This window comes from Portunus trituberculatus, chromosome 43 (genome assembly GCF_017591435.1).
Source record: "Portunus trituberculatus isolate SZX2019 chromosome 43, ASM1759143v1, whole genome shotgun sequence".
Classification (NCBI taxonomy): Eukaryota; Metazoa; Arthropoda; class Malacostraca; order Decapoda; family Portunidae; genus Portunus; species Portunus trituberculatus.
Genome location: NC_059297.1, coordinates 13,159,411 through 13,176,008, shown reverse-complemented (window position 1 = coordinate 13,176,008; position 16,598 = coordinate 13,159,411). Strand labels below are relative to the sequence as shown.

At 42.6% G+C, this 16,598-nt stretch overlaps 1 protein-coding gene, 1 long non-coding RNA gene and 1 other non-coding gene across 3 annotated transcripts in view; 2 read left to right on the top strand and 1 right to left on the bottom strand.

Moving 5' to 3' along the window:
• The window catches only part of LOC123518060, a 75,305-nt gene that overhangs the window by 26,767 nt on the left and 31,940 nt on the right, over window positions 1-16,598 (bottom strand). The gene's annotated exons all lie outside the window — the stretch shown is intronic.
• The window catches only part of LOC123518058 (echinoderm microtubule-associated protein-like CG42247), a 76,674-nt gene that overhangs the window by 28,261 nt on the left and 31,815 nt on the right, over window positions 1-16,598 (top strand). Inside the window, exons 6-9 of the mRNA XM_045278625.1 lie at window positions 6,125-6,319; window positions 7,626-7,742; window positions 9,776-9,996; window positions 14,826-14,905. Coding sequence (XP_045134560.1) covers window positions 6,125-6,319; window positions 7,626-7,742; window positions 9,776-9,996; window positions 14,826-14,905 — 613 coding nt within the window. The remainder of the gene's footprint in view (window positions 1-6,124; window positions 6,320-7,625; window positions 7,743-9,775; window positions 9,997-14,825; window positions 14,906-16,598) is intronic.
• Trnav-aac lies at window positions 13,715-13,788 on the top strand. The gene has a single exon. It is a non-coding gene; the product is annotated as a tRNA-Val (tRNA).

Here is a 16,598-nt window from a genome sequence, read left to right as displayed (position 1 = left end):
TACCCTTTTCTTATTTAGTGTTCCTCTTTGTGAGTTCGCTGGACGGCATAAATAGAGGGTAGAGTTAGGTGAGCTACGAGAATGTACACAGTACCTCTCCACCTGGGGACGTTGGAGCTTACAGTGTGAGTGATGTGTGTGTGTGTGTGTGTGTGTGTGTGTGTGTGTGTGTGTGTGTGTGTGTGTGTGTGTGTGTGTGTGTGTGTGTGTGTGTGTGTGTGTGAGTCTTTGTCAGTCCCGCCCCGTGTGGGAATGCCGGTCTGGTATATAGATAAATAGATGGATTATATTTAGACATGGTTGGGCTGATTACAGTGATGTACATCTGGTGGAAGGATGAAGCTGATGGCATGAAATAATACTCTCTCTCTCTCTCTCTCTCTCTCTCTCTCTCTCTCTCTCTCTCTCTCTCTCTCTCTCTCTCTCTCTCTCTCTCTCTCTTTCGTCAATCATTATCTAACACATCAAATTTTCGTATCTCATTACTTTTTCTACTTTCTTTCTTATCTTCCACTTTCTCCTCCTCCTCCTCCTTTTTTCCTATTTCTCCAGTTTTTCCTCTTCTTCTTCGTCCTCCTTGTCCTCTTCCTTTTCCTCTTCCTCTTCCTCTTCCTCCTTCTCTTTCTCTTCATCATAGTCACAATTATCATCGTTTTCTTTCTCCACATGTGTCTTGGCCAGTCACGTGCTTACACCGCTAAGAATCCTGCGTCTTGTCTCAGCCAACTCACTGCTTTCCTTTGACATCAACCCTCTTACGCCTCTTTTCTCAAAACGCCGAGTCTCCTCCATTCACCTAGGTAATCGCTTTTCCTCCTTTTTATTTAATTTTTCAACTTCTTTTTTTGTGAGCATGAATAAGTAGAGACCAAGAAGCGAATAAATATGAGGAGGTAGATTTTTACGATGCTGTGTGGTTATTTCAGCCCAGAGAGAGAGAGAGAGAGAGAGAGAGAGAGAGAGAGAGTAATAAATTTAAGTGACACAAACATACTTGGTCTCACTTCCCCTCCTTCCTAACCCCTACTTGCTTATTCTCCCCTCTCCCTTTCCTTTCTTATATTCAGTACTGAATGTTAGCCTGTCCATCACTCCTGCCTCTTTCTAACCGCCCGGAGCAGTTATCACCTTCCTCCACATCCTCACCAACACTAACGCTCTCTCTCTCTCTCTCTCTCTCTCTCTCGCATATTTCTTTTCCTATTTCTCCTTCCAATTTCCTCGTTTCGTTTTTCTCGTCTCTTTATAGCACCTCACCACACTACACCACCACTACTGACCCTTACCTTCATGCTTACACTAGTCTTCATTCATCTTCTGCACATACACACATTCACACATACACATACATACACGAGAAAAGAAATCACTTCACCCAACTCCTTCCTTTCTTCTTAATCTACAGCATCCTCTTCTCCTTCTCTCCATCTCTATCACTTGACACCAATTTCTTCTTGTTTTTTTTTTTCACTCCTTTTCCTCTCCTTATCCCTCTTCATTTCCTCCGTCATGTTTCTTAACACATAATTTCTTTCCACTTCTTTTCGCTTATATTTATCGGTCTTTCTATCCTTAATTCCTCTCCTTTTTGTCATTTGGTATCCTTGTTCTCTTGATTCTCTTTCCTCTTTCTCTTTTCTTTCTTATTCTATGTTCCTCTTCCTTCCTCTGTCTCCTCTCCCTCTACCTCTCCTTCCATCCATATCTATCTCCACTCGTCCCGCCCCTCCTCCTTATCTTCCCGTCAAAGTAATGAAGGAAATATTCTTTGCCTTCACTGACCTTCCGACAAACTAGCGGAGGAAACACAAATAAAAACACAGACAAAAGGAGCGGAGTGTGGGTCAAGGGTGTGCGTCCCTGCCGGTTCTTGCATAATGGTTCTCAGGCATGCGGACACACACACACACACGCACACGCACACACAGACACGCACACACACACACACACACACACACACACACACACACACACACACACACACACACACACACGCACACACGCATACACGCATGACGATCTTACAGACAGATGCACGCAAGGACACACCCATTCACCAACGAACGTGTGAAGAAACCACTATACACACACACACACACACACACACACACACACACACACACACACACACACGGCCCGGTAGCTCAGTGGTTAGAGCGCTGGCTTCACAAGCCAGATGACCGGGGTTCGATTCCCCGGCCGGGTGGAGATATTTGGGTGTGTCTCCTTTCACGTGTTCACCTAGCAGTGAGTAGGTACGGGATGTAAATCGAGGAGTTGTGACCTTGTTGTCCCGGTGTGTGGTGTGTGCCTGGTCTCAGGCCTATCCGAAGATCGGAAACAATGAGCTCTGAGCTCGTTCCGTAGGGTAACGTCTGGCTGTCTCGTCAGAGACTGCAGCAGATCAAACAGATCAAACAGTGAATTACACGCACACATACACACACACACACACACACACAGAGAGAGAGAGAGAGAAAAGAGAACAGCGTTGGCTTATTTTGCATGCCCAGGGTCTCTCTCTCTCTCTCTCTCTCTCTCTCTCTCTCTCTCTCTCTCTCTCTCTCTCTCTCTCTCTCTCTCTCTCTCTCTCTCTCTCTCTCTCTCTCTCTCTCTCTCTCTCTCTCTCTCCTCATGTCTAGATACTAAGCTGAATTGACGAAACAGTTATGCAGTGTTGATAAAGACTAATAAATATGTGTATGAGAATGCCACTGTGCTAATATAAAGAATGAAACAAGAACTTAATCCTGTGTATTATCACCACCACACTCTCATTCACGTGTCGTACTAATGCTAATGTGACTGTCTTAGGTCATAAATGCACATTACGAGTATGAAGACAAAAGCTGGCACGGATGGTTACTTTGTACTGGTTCGTATTTAGCATTGTTCACATTCCGAGAGCTAAAGCACTGCCACCTTTTCTACACTCTCATGACACAAGAATACTAGAAAATAAAGTTAGTTGGAAGAGACGACCAGCCTTATATGATATACCTGTTTATATAAAGTTATCTTTCACTACCATCAACATCTCATATTCACAAACAAATGCTCTTTTAAAGCTCCCTATTGGCTCGGAATCAACATCTAAATTTTTGAGTCTATTGAACTCTATTCCATTCATTTATCATTTTATTTGAGAACCAGTTTCCTGCTATCTCTTTTACAATTCGAACTGCATCAAGCTTCAACCCGCTATTTTTCATCCTGCTCAGATCAATGACCCTGTGGTTTTTGCTTATGCCGTCCCTGTTAGTATATCCTTTGTAAGACTTGGAGAAACTATGAATGAGAATGACAAGAAGAAAAAGATTGCAGAGTGATAAGTTTGAGAATAGAGGCAGGGGAGAGAAATAGACAAGGAGGTTCTGTCCAGTCTCAGCCAGTTAAAGTCTTCTTGCTTAATCCTTGAGAACTAGTTTTCAGTCAAGTCTAGCACTGCTATTGATATTCACGTATGCGCACCACTGTTCATCCCACAGTCTAGTCTGTCTTGTAGAACGTATGTACCTTACACTTCTCAACTTCAAGGTACAAGTGAATAAGAAAAGCTGCAACAAACCATCAGGTTTGCACGCGTCAGCCTCTTGATTCAACCTCTTATCCCCATCCATAAATTTGTCCAGTCTTTCAAACACCGCACCAGTTCAGCACCAATAATCTGTTTACTGAGTCTGTTCCATTCATCAATCACTTTATTTAACAATCCTCTCTGTCAAAATTGCCATCATTAAATAAAGTCCCAGGTAGGATCGTCGTACATTAGTGAGGGATCATGATAAGGAGGAACATGGATTTTAAATAATCCCGTGTAGATAATAAGTGTAGCCTTTGTGACGGCACTCGTAATGATCTGGCGGTTTGGAAAGTGAATGAGTAGGGAGAAGGAACAGTCTGTGATTTGAACTTCGTAATTGCATCGAAGTAAACACAACTTGTTTACTTTCACTGTTTTGATAATAGAATTATGAGGCGCGTGAAAAATCGTTTGTAAGGACAGAGTGTGAAAAAAGTACAAAAAGAACCTAATTTCTTTTCCTAAAGGCCACGTAGAGTATTATTTAAGAACCAAGTACTAAAATGAGGGTTTGATAAGTTACAAATAATCCTGGGAAAAACTGTCTAGCTACGGTGTTTATTCCATGAGCGCCAATACGTACCCTGCGTAGTAAAAGCTTTGGACAATAATAATTCATGCACAAACACGCTCATCCAACGGTTCTTATGCTATCTGATACGTAAGTACACGAATAATGCAAGTGAATTTCAATGGTATAAGTACTTCTTCCCACACACACACACACACACACACACACACACAGGAGAGACATACAGCCGCCCTTTAGCTTGGTAATTAGATTTTGATGCCCTGCTATTATTATTCATTTTTCCCTCCCAGTTGTGCGTGTGTCATTAAGACGAGTGGACGTTACGGTGATGAATGGCCTCGTTCTCCTCACCACGCGACAGTGCAGTGCTGGATATTGTACACACACACTCTCTCTCTCTCTCTCTCTCTCTCTCTCTCTCTCTCTCTCTCTCTCTCTCCCTCTCTCTCCTCTGATGTTTATTTATCCCTTCATAGTCTTATAGTCTATCGAAGGCCCGTATTCAGAAACGCTAGGCTCTTTCAGCTCGGTTGTTTTCAGTCCATAGAGATCATTATTCGGGTCCTCAAGAGTGTTTCTCCTGTTACTGATATGAAGATCTCGTTAATCCATCACTAAAACTGCATGAAACATTCCAGGAAACAGTGTAGCTTCAATTATGGGCTTTAGAAAGAAGAGTTGCAGCACAGAAGTTTTAGAATAGTGGTCTGTGTGTTGTGACAATTTATAAAGTATAGCTTAGCGTCATTCTTAATGCGTCACGCTCCACGGTGTTTGCAGTTCCTCGCCTCTGCACCACTTCTTGCCTGGGAAACACTTATTGGATTAAGGAAAACTCTATGCTACCCTGTGCCACCTTGTATTTATGACGCTCCGTTCCCGTAGACACCACAGAGACTTGACCTCCAACTCACTACCACAAATCAACACTCGCATGTCTTTTCCCAGAGTCGGCTCCTTACAATCATGGTCCACGTATTCGCTGCATTTCTTGTACACTCCTTCAATGAAACTTTCCTCCTTTTCCTCCTTGTTGCTTAATCTGTCTTTCATGGTTACCTCCTCCAGTCCTCTCTCCTCCCATCCATACTACAGTCTAGTTGTTACGTAGAATTAAGCACACTTACATGACTCTCTTCTTACTAACTTATTGGTAAACGCAGAAATGTTACTTAAGTTTTGTATCATGCTTGTCTTTCAGCTCTTGTCTTTCTTAACGTGTGTGTGTGTGTGTGTGTGTGTGTGTGTGTGTGTGTGTGTGTGTGTGTGTGTGTGTGTGTGTGTGAAAATTTTCTTTTGGGCGATAACTAATTTGTCTAGAAAAGATGGCCAGGTACATGTCCAAACGGAAATACAATAAATTATGTGAGGATAACAAAGAGTATGATATATGGATAACAATGCTTCTGTACTGAGATGGTTACGAATTTTATATAATACTCCACATGATCTGTAAAGCTTCATGCAGACTTCTTTAATCTGTTGGTTCCAGTTGAGATGTTCATCAACATAAACACCCAAAAACTTTGTGTGTTGGACTCTTTCTATTGGCTCATTATCCAATATTAATGGTGGTATTATGTTTGTAACAGATATGTTCTGAAAAAATATAAATTTAGTTTTAGCAACATGAAGTTTTAGTTGATTGGCCTTTATCCACGAGTTTACGTTAACTAGGTCCGACCATAAATTAGTATGTAAGGAATTTATGTTTTTATCAGCTAAGAAAAGAGTGGTGTCATCTGCGTAAATGGTAAAATGGAATTTTGAACTAAAATGAATAATGAGAGTGATTGGCAGCAGTTGACTGACTGACATGTTTGTTTTCAGATATTCAGAAGCTTCCTCCACTGAGAAGAATTTAATAATGTGTTCCTTTAATTTTATCCACACACACACACACACACACACACACACACACACACACACACACACACACACACACACACACACATACAAACCATCTTCATTATCATCATTAACACCTCTCTTTTTCTACCCTTTCTCAGAATCTGGCATATGGGCGGCAGAGACCAGACTGGAATCCTAGTAACGTTAGCGACAATGCTCGGGCAGGCTCACCTCTAGTGCGAGAAGTTACCAAGAAGAGTTCCGCGGAGAGTAACAAATCTGGAAACAGCAAACCTGGCTCCAGGGAAGGACGCACCATTAAGATCATCAACAATCTAGACCATTCGCAAGAGGTAAGGAGGAAGAGGAGGAGGAGGAGGATGAAGAGGAAGAGGAGTGAAAGTGGTGTTGAAAGTAGATGAATCGGGTATGAATTGAGACGAGACATAAAACTGAATAATGAAGTATGAGAGAGAGAGAGAGAGAGAGAGAGAGAGAGAGAGAGAGAGAGAGAGAGAGAGAGAGAGAGAGAGAGAGAGAGAGAGAGAGAGAGAGAGAGAGAGAGAGAGAGAGAGAGAGAGAGAGAGAGAGAGAGAGAGAGAGAGAGAGAGAGAGATCTGTGTGGTGGGGAGAGGTTAAATAATGTTAAATAAGTAGTGCTATGACATATGCATTAGTGTATTAAAGTCAGGGTCATGCATCACACACCTGCAGCAGATTAAAACAAAGGAATGCACGGGGGAGGTGGGGGGAGGAAGAGAAGTATGCGGCGAGAGGGTAACTCCTAAGAAAAAAAAAAAAAAAAAAAAAAAATATATATATATATATATATATATATATATATATATATATATATATATATATATATATATATATATATATATATATATACCATGTTATAGGGTAAAAAAAAACGTATGGAATTTGAGAGGAAAATAAGAAAAGGCTGAGATTCACATTTACTTATGTTTGCAGAGGAAGGCAGTGTAATGTGGTGAGAGAATGTAGTAGATGTATGTATTGCGCACGCGCGAGACAGAGAGAGAGAGAGAGAGAGAGAGAGAGAGAGAGAGAGAGAGAGAGAGAGAGAGAGAGAGAGAGAGAGAGAGAGATGAATGAAAAGTATTGTATAGCAGTTTAAATTCCAGGCCTTGCATTTAAGACAAATTTGTGACGGAAGAAAAAGGAAAGGAGGAGAAGGAGGAATTGATGAGATAACTAAAGAGAATAAATGGAAGAAGTGAAAAGCCCAGAATAATAATAAAAAAAAGATGTATGAGGAAGGAAAAGAGGAGGATGAAGAGGTAGAGGAGGAAGAAGACTAGGAAGAGTAAAGAGTAAGAATGAAGGTGTATGAGAAAAGAGAATAAAGAAAGAAAGGGAATAAATAACGTGCTGAGGGAGAGGTGAGAAGAAAAAAAGAACAAAGGAAAGAAGAAGCAAGCCATTAAGGTTCAATTTGTAAATATCATCTAAACTTAAGAAGAGAAAAATATGCAAATTGTCTAGCTGAATGTACCGCATGGATTAATGTACTACACACACACACACACACACACACACACACACACACACACACACACACACACACACACACACACACACACACACACACACAGATGTATTAAGAGTGCCAGAGCTTCATTCCTTCACGCACAGAGAACAGTTCTAGTCAACATGAAGACCATCAACTTATGGGAGGAGGTTGTGAAGGATCTGGGGCGAATGTTCAGATTGACGGGACACCTGCATCTGTTTACCACCTGGGGACAAGAGGTGAGTCAGTGAGTCAATGTGTGAGTGAGTGAGTGGATGTCTGGCTGTGTGGAGGAAGTGAGGTTGGTAAAGGAATGAATGGTTAATTAATGAATGAGTGAATGAGTGAGTGAGTGGGTGAGTGGGTGAGTGAGTGAATGAGTGAGGTGTTGGGTTAGTGAGTGAGTGATTGAGTATGGTGAGTGAGTGAGTGAGTGGTTTAGTGAGTGAGTGGTTTAGTGAGTGAGTGAGTTAGTTGTTTAGTGAGTGAGTGAGTGAGTGAGTGAGTGGTTTAGTGAGTGAGTGAGTGAGTGAGTGAGTGAATGAGAGAGTGAGTGAGTGAGTGAGTGAGTGGTGTTCGTCTTTTTCCCCTTTCTTTAATCTTATATTTCTTTTGTAGGAGCGTTAAACAAGAGTAGTTTCCTTTTCATAATTCTGTATATCTCTCTTTTTTACATATTCTTTTACTGTTTTTCTTTTTTCGCCTGTGTTATTTGTTATAAATTAATGTTTCTACTTTCACCATCCTTGCCACTGCTGTTCGTCTTTCCCATCTCCAACCTTTTCATCTTCGCTTCACATAAATCCGTTCCCTTCATTATCACAGTTCCCTATCTCCTCGCTCGTATATTCCTCATCTTAACTGCTGTTGTGTGTTGTCTGCTCTCCGAGTGCCTACCCTTGGTCTGCCGGCTGTACGCGACGGAGTATAAACCATGTTATAGCTCAGGAACGCGACATACAATTCATCTTTATTTTTTCACTTATTTTTTTTTTTTACTAACACTCCAAAAGTTGGTATTCAAATATTTCATTGCAATCGTTCATTCACATCAATATCATTACTATTATTTTTTGCCTGAGCATTTCGTCCTCCAGTCTCTTGATCGATCTCTCACTCGCTTCCTTGCGTCATTGGGTCAGTGTGATTTTCTTGATGAATTACCGTAAGGTGACAATAACGCAATGGCGTTTAGATTGCTACTCGCGCACGCAGGGTGGAATATATTACTATCCCACCACCGCACACAACACAGCAACACATGTGAATGACACAAAATTCTAGGGCGAAGGATGCACCAGGCATGAGTTAAAGAGAAAAACCTAAGAAAATTTTGAAGGATAGAGTAAGCGAAGACATGTTTGCAATAGATATGACGAGGCGGCTCGGGTATGCCTGGAGGGAGGACACAGGGAGGAGGATGCTGCGTGGTATTCTCAAACACTTCTGCGTTTCACCTCCACCATTTGAAAAGATCTTATTTGAATTTAAACTAGATTTTTTAAGGTGTTTTTACCGTTCTAGAGGAAGATCAACAAGATTTCTACATTATTAACTTGAGAAACATTCTTGAGAATCGGGCTAGTTACTTCTGTAGCCTTGGATAAATAGTCGCGGTGAGAGAGCCGACCGAGCGTTTCTCGATTATAGACCCTGGAGATGGACCTAGCGGTGGAAGGGAGAAACAGCTGAGAAATTTTATGGATACAGTGAAGGTCCATCTGTTTTAATGGTTTGTGGCGGGGAAAGGCGCAAAAAGACAGGGCAAGCTGGAAAAGGTTAATCCGCTGTGTGACCGCTAAAAGGAACAGCCGAAAAAAAAAATAAAGGGAATGGGGAACAAGAATAATTCGCCCTCTGTGGGGAGTGACCGTATGCTTCTAACACTTTAAGATGCACTAAATCACACTTAATGGCACATGAATTCGCTCGTAAATACAACAGACTATTGATACTGAGGTAGATCACATGGCTCTACACATTAATCTCTCTCTCTCTCTCTCTCTCTCTCTCTCTCTCTCTCTCTCTCTCTCTCTCTCTCTCTCTCTCTCTCTCATCTCATTTCTATTTTCCTCATCTCCGTTTCGTTATTTCCCTTGCTTTATTCTGGTGGTGCACACGCATACACTCACACGCGCTCTCACACACACACACACACACACACACACACACACACACACACACACCACCACCACCACCACCACCACCACCACCACCACATCACCAACACCACCACCACTATCACCACCACCACCACATCTTCCTTCCTCAGGTCAAAAGCTTCTCCCAGTTCAAGAATGACTTCGCCAACGTGGACACCTTCTACGTGAGCGTGAATGACACCAACTTGCCTGTTCGCTCGACCCACCCAAGCCACCCAGCCTCTAACGGCGGCTCGGCGACCTCCAGCGCCGTGGCGAGGCCTGACGCATCAGCAGGAGCGGGAGACAGGAGGCGCTCGCTTTCAGAGGAGGATGATAAGCGAGGAGTAAGGTGAGTCTATGATGTAACACGGCAGGGTTGAGGTAGGCAGGGAGGAATGGTGGGACGTGATATGTGTGGTCATTGTCGATGGTTGAGTGGCATGTCTTCCTTGCTCCTTGTGTGTCTGGTGTGTCTACTCATTGTCTAGTCCTCTGATCTACGGATAGTGAGTCATGGTTTATGGCAGGCTAATTTTACAATACTCTGCTGGGTCCAGCCAGACAGGAAGTGACGGGGAAATGTTATGTATTCCTAATCTTCACTCCTGATTTTTAATTTGCAATGAATCGAGTGGAAAATTATTTTGTAATTAGTAATGTGATGCAAGCACATGTTTGTGGTATATAACTAATCAACTTATTTAGCTATCTATAGTCGAAGTTGATAGATGAGTAGCATCACTCATTCCTTGTGCACTTTGAAATTTCTCACCTTCTTGTCCTCTGATTTGTTGTTGATGGTTTGTATAGATTGTGGCAAAGGAAAGATTCTCAGTGGATTAGAGGACTCTGAGATGTAGGGGAAGAGGCTTATCCCTTCAGTACTGAGAGGCATTTCTTCCTTGAGTTTTGCGTATAATTAGATGAGTTTATTTACATTATGAAAGGTCTATGGAGGTCAGAAGATTAATGGTCAGAGTCTTCCCTATTTTAATCCCCCAAATAAATTTCTGAAGCTGTATAAAATCACCAAATAGTAAGCAGAATGATTATGAAAACACGTTATGATACTGAAGGGGTTAACACAAAAGAAGTACTGTAGGTCTGTGGGCGTGGCTGTGGACTTCACATCTGACCGCGACTGTGTATTTTGTCCTTGTGAGAGTCTCACTTCGCTGACACAGCTGAAGATGAAGCGTGGCGAGATCAGGTTACCATATCGTTTGCTTACTCGTATTTTTGCCTCTCTCTGCTTCTTCGGTGACTGTAGAGCTGTCTGTATCTCTGTCTGTCTGTCTGTCTGGACTCATGTATAGATGGATGGGATGTTGGGTCGATAGATGAATGGAAGGAGGAATAAATGGATGTATTGCAGTGTGTGTGTGTGTGTGTGTGTGTGTGTGTGTGTGTGTGTGTGTGTGTGTGTGTGTGTGTGTGTGTGTGTGTGTGTGTGTGTGTGTGTGTGTGTGTGTGTGTGTGTGTGTGTGTGTGTGTGTGTGTGTGTGTGTGTGTGTATTTCTTTGGTTTTTCTGTCTTCCTGTTTGCCTTTTTTCTTTTCTGTCTGTCTGCCTGTCTCTGTTTCTCTCTCTCTCTCTCTCTCTCTCTCTCTCTCTCTCTCTCTCTCTCTCTCTCTCTCTCTCTCTCTCTCTCTCTCTCTCTCTCTCTCCTTCAGATGTAGGATAAGAGCACCTACACCTCCACGAACCCTTACAAGTGGCGATCCTCCCTATTTCAAGGACGCCCTGGTGTGCTTGGCCTCATCCCACCCACGGCTGCGGCTTGCGGTGTGGCGAGGGGCGGGTTGCCTGGGGTGTCGGGTGCCTATCTTCACTGTGCGTGACCTTAGGTGCTGCACAACACGCTCGCCCGTTACAGCTTTGCACATTCCGCGAAAGCTATCCTCGTATCCATGCGTTTTTACATTAGCATTATGACGAGACTTTTTCCCAGCAAAGGATTATTCTACATATATACAAAACTTCATCCGTTAGAGCAGTGTGAGTTATAATTCCATGCTGGGTAATGACAGTTCGACGCTTGCTGAGTAACCTTAGTCTAGGTGAAAATGTAACTGCAGGCATACTTGGTGGAATTCTGCTTGTGTCTCCATCGCTTCTATGACCTTCCCTCCATTACCCTTCTTGGACCGCCATAATGATAATAGAAGGTCCGAACTTTATGCTAGAATACTAAGGAAAAGCACACCTTTTGTCTCGCTCGGGGAACTCTGTAAATAATTCCTTTGACCTTGCTTTTGTTCCTCTAAGTGAATTTTCATAGTAATACGACAAAATCTAAAGTATATATGTAGTGATGAGTCTCATTGTTACCAGCGATGCATATTCTCATCATTTATGTCAAGATCTCAAACACCCTCAGCCCAAATACCACTCCCTTCCAACGCTGTTATTTTTTTTTTATTCTACATTTTTTTATCTAAAAGGAGAAAGCTGGTTGATGGGAACATTGAAAACGTAAAAGAGGTCCATTAAGTTGCCAATCCCTTTGCAGGTCCGAGAGGATTAACCAAAAAGAGAAGGGGTAAATGTCATGAAACCTGCCCCTTAAATGAAGGCAAGTCTTACAAAGTTGGAAATTTATAAGCAGGTAGAGAGTTCCCGAGTTTACCAGAGAAGGAGTTAACTCTTGCATAAGAGAGTTGAACAGAGTAGGGGTGAAAGGAAGAAGAAAGCCTTATATAACAAGACCGCAGAAGAAGGGGAGCCATGCAGTTAGCAAGATAGTAAGATATGCAATATTCTGGCAGTGAGAAAGAGACTGAAGACATTGAGTCAGAGGAGAGGAGTTGATAAGACGAAATGATTTTGATTCTATCCTATCTTACAGAAATGTGTGCGTGAAAACCCCACATACATGCATATATATACATACATATATATACATACATACTATATAAAAAAAATGAAGTTAAGGTTGATAAATTGAATGATAGAAAGAAAGCAGATTCTCAGAGTGGTTAGTAAAATAGACTCAGCAACCAATTATCGTAAATCAACAAGCAGTTACAAAAGAGGACTAGACAAATTTATCAAAGACGATGAGAAAAAGAGGTAGGCATGTTAATATTATAACTGCAACGTGTATGCCAGATGATTATTTATAGCTTCCCTTATTTTTTTAAGTCCTTATATTGTTAACTCATGAAGTCACACAAGAATCAAGATGTTAACTCACTCCCAACCCTTCACACGGACGAGACCACACCAGACCAAACCACACTATACTCCACTAAATAAATAAAAACAAAGCACTAACGTATATCGAAAAACAAGAAAGATAATTGAAAAGAATGAAGAATGAGCATCGAGTATTGGAGGAGGGCAAGAGCAAATATTAGCAAAGCCAGCATGAAGTCGGCGTCATTCACCCCACTCACTGCCGGGACCTCAGATGCCTCCTAGTAAATATGCGAGACGGGACCTATTCACCGTGTAGTTGCTAGGAGATGGCGCTATTATGAATCGACCACACGCTGTTTCAGAGAGAGAGAGAGAGAGAGAGAGAGAGAGAGAGAGAGAGAGAGAGAGAGTCTAAAGTTACACTGGATCGACTATTCAACACCAAATTTTCCCCTTTCTTATATTTTTCATTTGATCTATTTATCTATTTATTTTTCTTCCCTTCCTTCCCAATTTGTTTCCATGCTAAAATTTCCTCATGTATTTCTACCACAGCTATTCTATCTACTCATTTATGCACACACACACACACACACACACACACACACACACACACACACACACACCGGTAGCTCAGTGGTTAGAGCGCTGGCTTCACAAGCCAGATGACCGGGGTTCGATTCCCCGGCCGGGTGGAGATATTTGGGTGTGTCTCCTTTCACGTGTAGCCCCTGTTCACCTAGCAGTGAGTAGGTACGGGATGTAAATCGAGGAGTTGTGACCTTGTTGTCCCGGTGTGTGGTGTGTGCCTGGTCTCAGACCTATCCCAAGATCGGAAATAATGAGCTCTGAGCTCGTTCCGTAGGGTAACGTCTGGCTGTCTCGTCAGAGACTGCAGCAGATCAAACAGTGAATTACACACACACACACCGCGTATTGTAGTGGTTAGCACGCTCGACTAACAATCGAGAGGGCCGGGTTCGAGTCCCGGTAAGCGGTGAGGCAAATGGGCAAATCTCTTAATGTGTGGCCCCTGTTCACCTAGCAGTAAATAGGTACGGGATGTAACTCGAGGGGTTGTGGCTTCGCTTTCCCGGTGTGTGGTCTCAGTCCTACCGAAGATCGGTCTATGAGCTCTGAGGTCGCTCCGTAATGGGGAAGACTGGCTGGGTGACCAACAGGCAACCGAGGTGAATCACACACACACACACACACACACACCTTCTATCCACATTTCTTCAGTATTCCTTTTATCTTCGTTCCTTCTCTCTCTTCACTGCTTTTTCCCCTACCATGAACACAAACAGAAGCTTCACCAGCGCTGATAAGTAATTGGATAGACAGGTAATGGAAGTGCACGTAGCTACTTATGATTGCATGATGTACAATGTTACTTGCTAAGAAATACGCATCACAGGTGGCTAGGAGAGTAGAGGTCAGGCAGGATCACACACACACACACACACACACACACACACACACACACACACACACACACACACACACACACACACACACACACACACACACACACAAGCCGGTTCCTAGAATCTTGGTAGTGTTCAATTTTTAGAGATGAAACTAACCATGAATTAAACAATAAATCTCTTTGTCTGTGCTTTTTTTTTTTCCTGCTTAGCCTGCTTCTCTTATCAAAACTGCTTGTCCTTATTTTCTTCATCATGCTCTTTTTCAGTTTCTTCCTCCTCCTCTTTCTCAGTCTCCTCCTCCTACTTCTCCTCTTTCTCGTCCTCCTCCTCCTCCTCCTACTCCTCCTCCTCCTCCTCCTTCTCCTCCTCCTCCTCCTCCTCTCCGTATTTCCTTCCATCTTGCATCCATTTTGCTTTAGTTCCCCTTATTTTTTTCTCATATCCCTGTTCTTGATCATGTTCTTGATTTTGTTATTTCTCGTTGCTGTCTCTTTCCTACTATGCTAACCATTTCATTTCCTTCCCACTGACTGTCTATCTCTCTGTCTCTACACTCCATCCATCCCTCCCCTATGACTCTTACCCGTCCCTCCGGTTTTTTTTTCCAGCAGGCCAGACAGACGGAGCAGCAGAATGAACAGCAGACGGCCTCCTCTTCGACGGTACACCAGCGAACCCACACTGAAGGGTGAGTCAGGGAGAGAGAGAGAGAGAGAGAGAGAGAGAGAGAGAGAGAGAGAGAGAGAGAGAGAGAGAGAGAGAGTGTGTGTGTGTGTGTGTGTGTGTGTGTGTGTGTGTGAGAGAGAGAGAGAGAGAGAGAGAGAGAGAGAGAGAGAGAGAGAGAGAGAGAGAGAGAGAGAGAGAGAGAGAGAGAGAGAGAGAGAGAGAGAGAGAGAGAGAGAGAGAGAGAGAGAGAGAGAGAGAGAGAGAGAGAGAGAGAGAGAGTGTGTGTGTGTGTGTGTGTGTGTGTGTGTGTGTGTGTGTGTGTGTGTGTGTGTGTGTGCCATGTAACTTAATGAGAGAGAGAGAGAGAGAGAGAGAGAGAGAGAGAGAGAGAGAGAGAGAGAGAGAGAGAGAGAGTGTGTGTGTGTGTGTGTGTGTGAACGTGAACACCTCACCTCACCTCACCACCTTGCACCCTCTTACAACTGCCTGTTTCTGTCTATCACGTTATCTAAACCCTGCATTTTTGACTGGCACGCTTGATAGAGTACTAACACACACACACACACACACACACACACACACACACACACACACACACACACACACACACACACAGAAACATCAATTCCTCAATGACACTTAATCAATTGTAACACGTGACACGATGACAACACTTCTCGTCGCCACCAACACGTCATCAACAGCGTGAGACTGATGGAACTGTGCCCCCCCTCTTCCCCATCCTCTCCTTCCCCTCCTTCCCTCACCAACCCACCTCCGTCACACAGCCAAGTACTCGTGACGCTATGTTCCGTGTTGCCTAAGATACCAATGTGTGTGTTTTGGTGCTGATGAAGAAGTCTCTCTCTCTCTCTCTCTCTCTCTCTCTCTCTCTCTCTCTCTCTCTCTCTCTCACACACATTTCTCTGATATGTTTGTTTTTATTTTTTACTTTTCTTCCTCTAATACATTTTTAATCTTGCATTTATTATCTCTCATTTCTTCTAATTCTCATTATTTCTTCATTGTTTTTATCTTTTGATTTGTATTTAGTGTTTTCTTGTTTCTTGTTAGAGTTATTTATATGTCATTTCTTTTTTCACTCAACTCCTTTTTTTTTTTGTAACTAATTCCATGGTGTGGACTCGAATGTTTTTCTTTGTTTCTTGATTGGCTTTATTCTCTCTTTCATATAAAAGTCACCATCTACTCATTTCCATCACAGTGTTCTTTACAACCCTTGTTTTTTTTTTACAGTCGCTTGTAAATTCGCACCGACAGTATAATTATTCTCTAGTCCCAATTTTCTATTATTTTCCCTTTCTTTTTATCATCAGTCCTCTAAGGGGGAAGTAATTTCTGACACGTAATTCATTTTTATTGCCACAGATGTACGTATACTTCGTCTTCCATTATTCATCGTTATTAAACTATCATACACGTTACTACTTGCAAACTGAAGCACTTGGCTACGTATTGTCACTGTCATGCATCAACACTCACTAACAAAACGGAAGAATACAAGAACATACTGCAAGAAACTATCAGGCAGACACAAGGCAGTTGCTACATACATGAGACATACTAACCTATTTCCATCTTCCTCATACCCAGTTCCAAATTTGTCTAGTCTTCTTTTAAGGCTCCCTAATGTTTCAGAATTAATAACCTGATTACTAAGACTACTCCATGCATTTAATACGCTTTTGAGAACC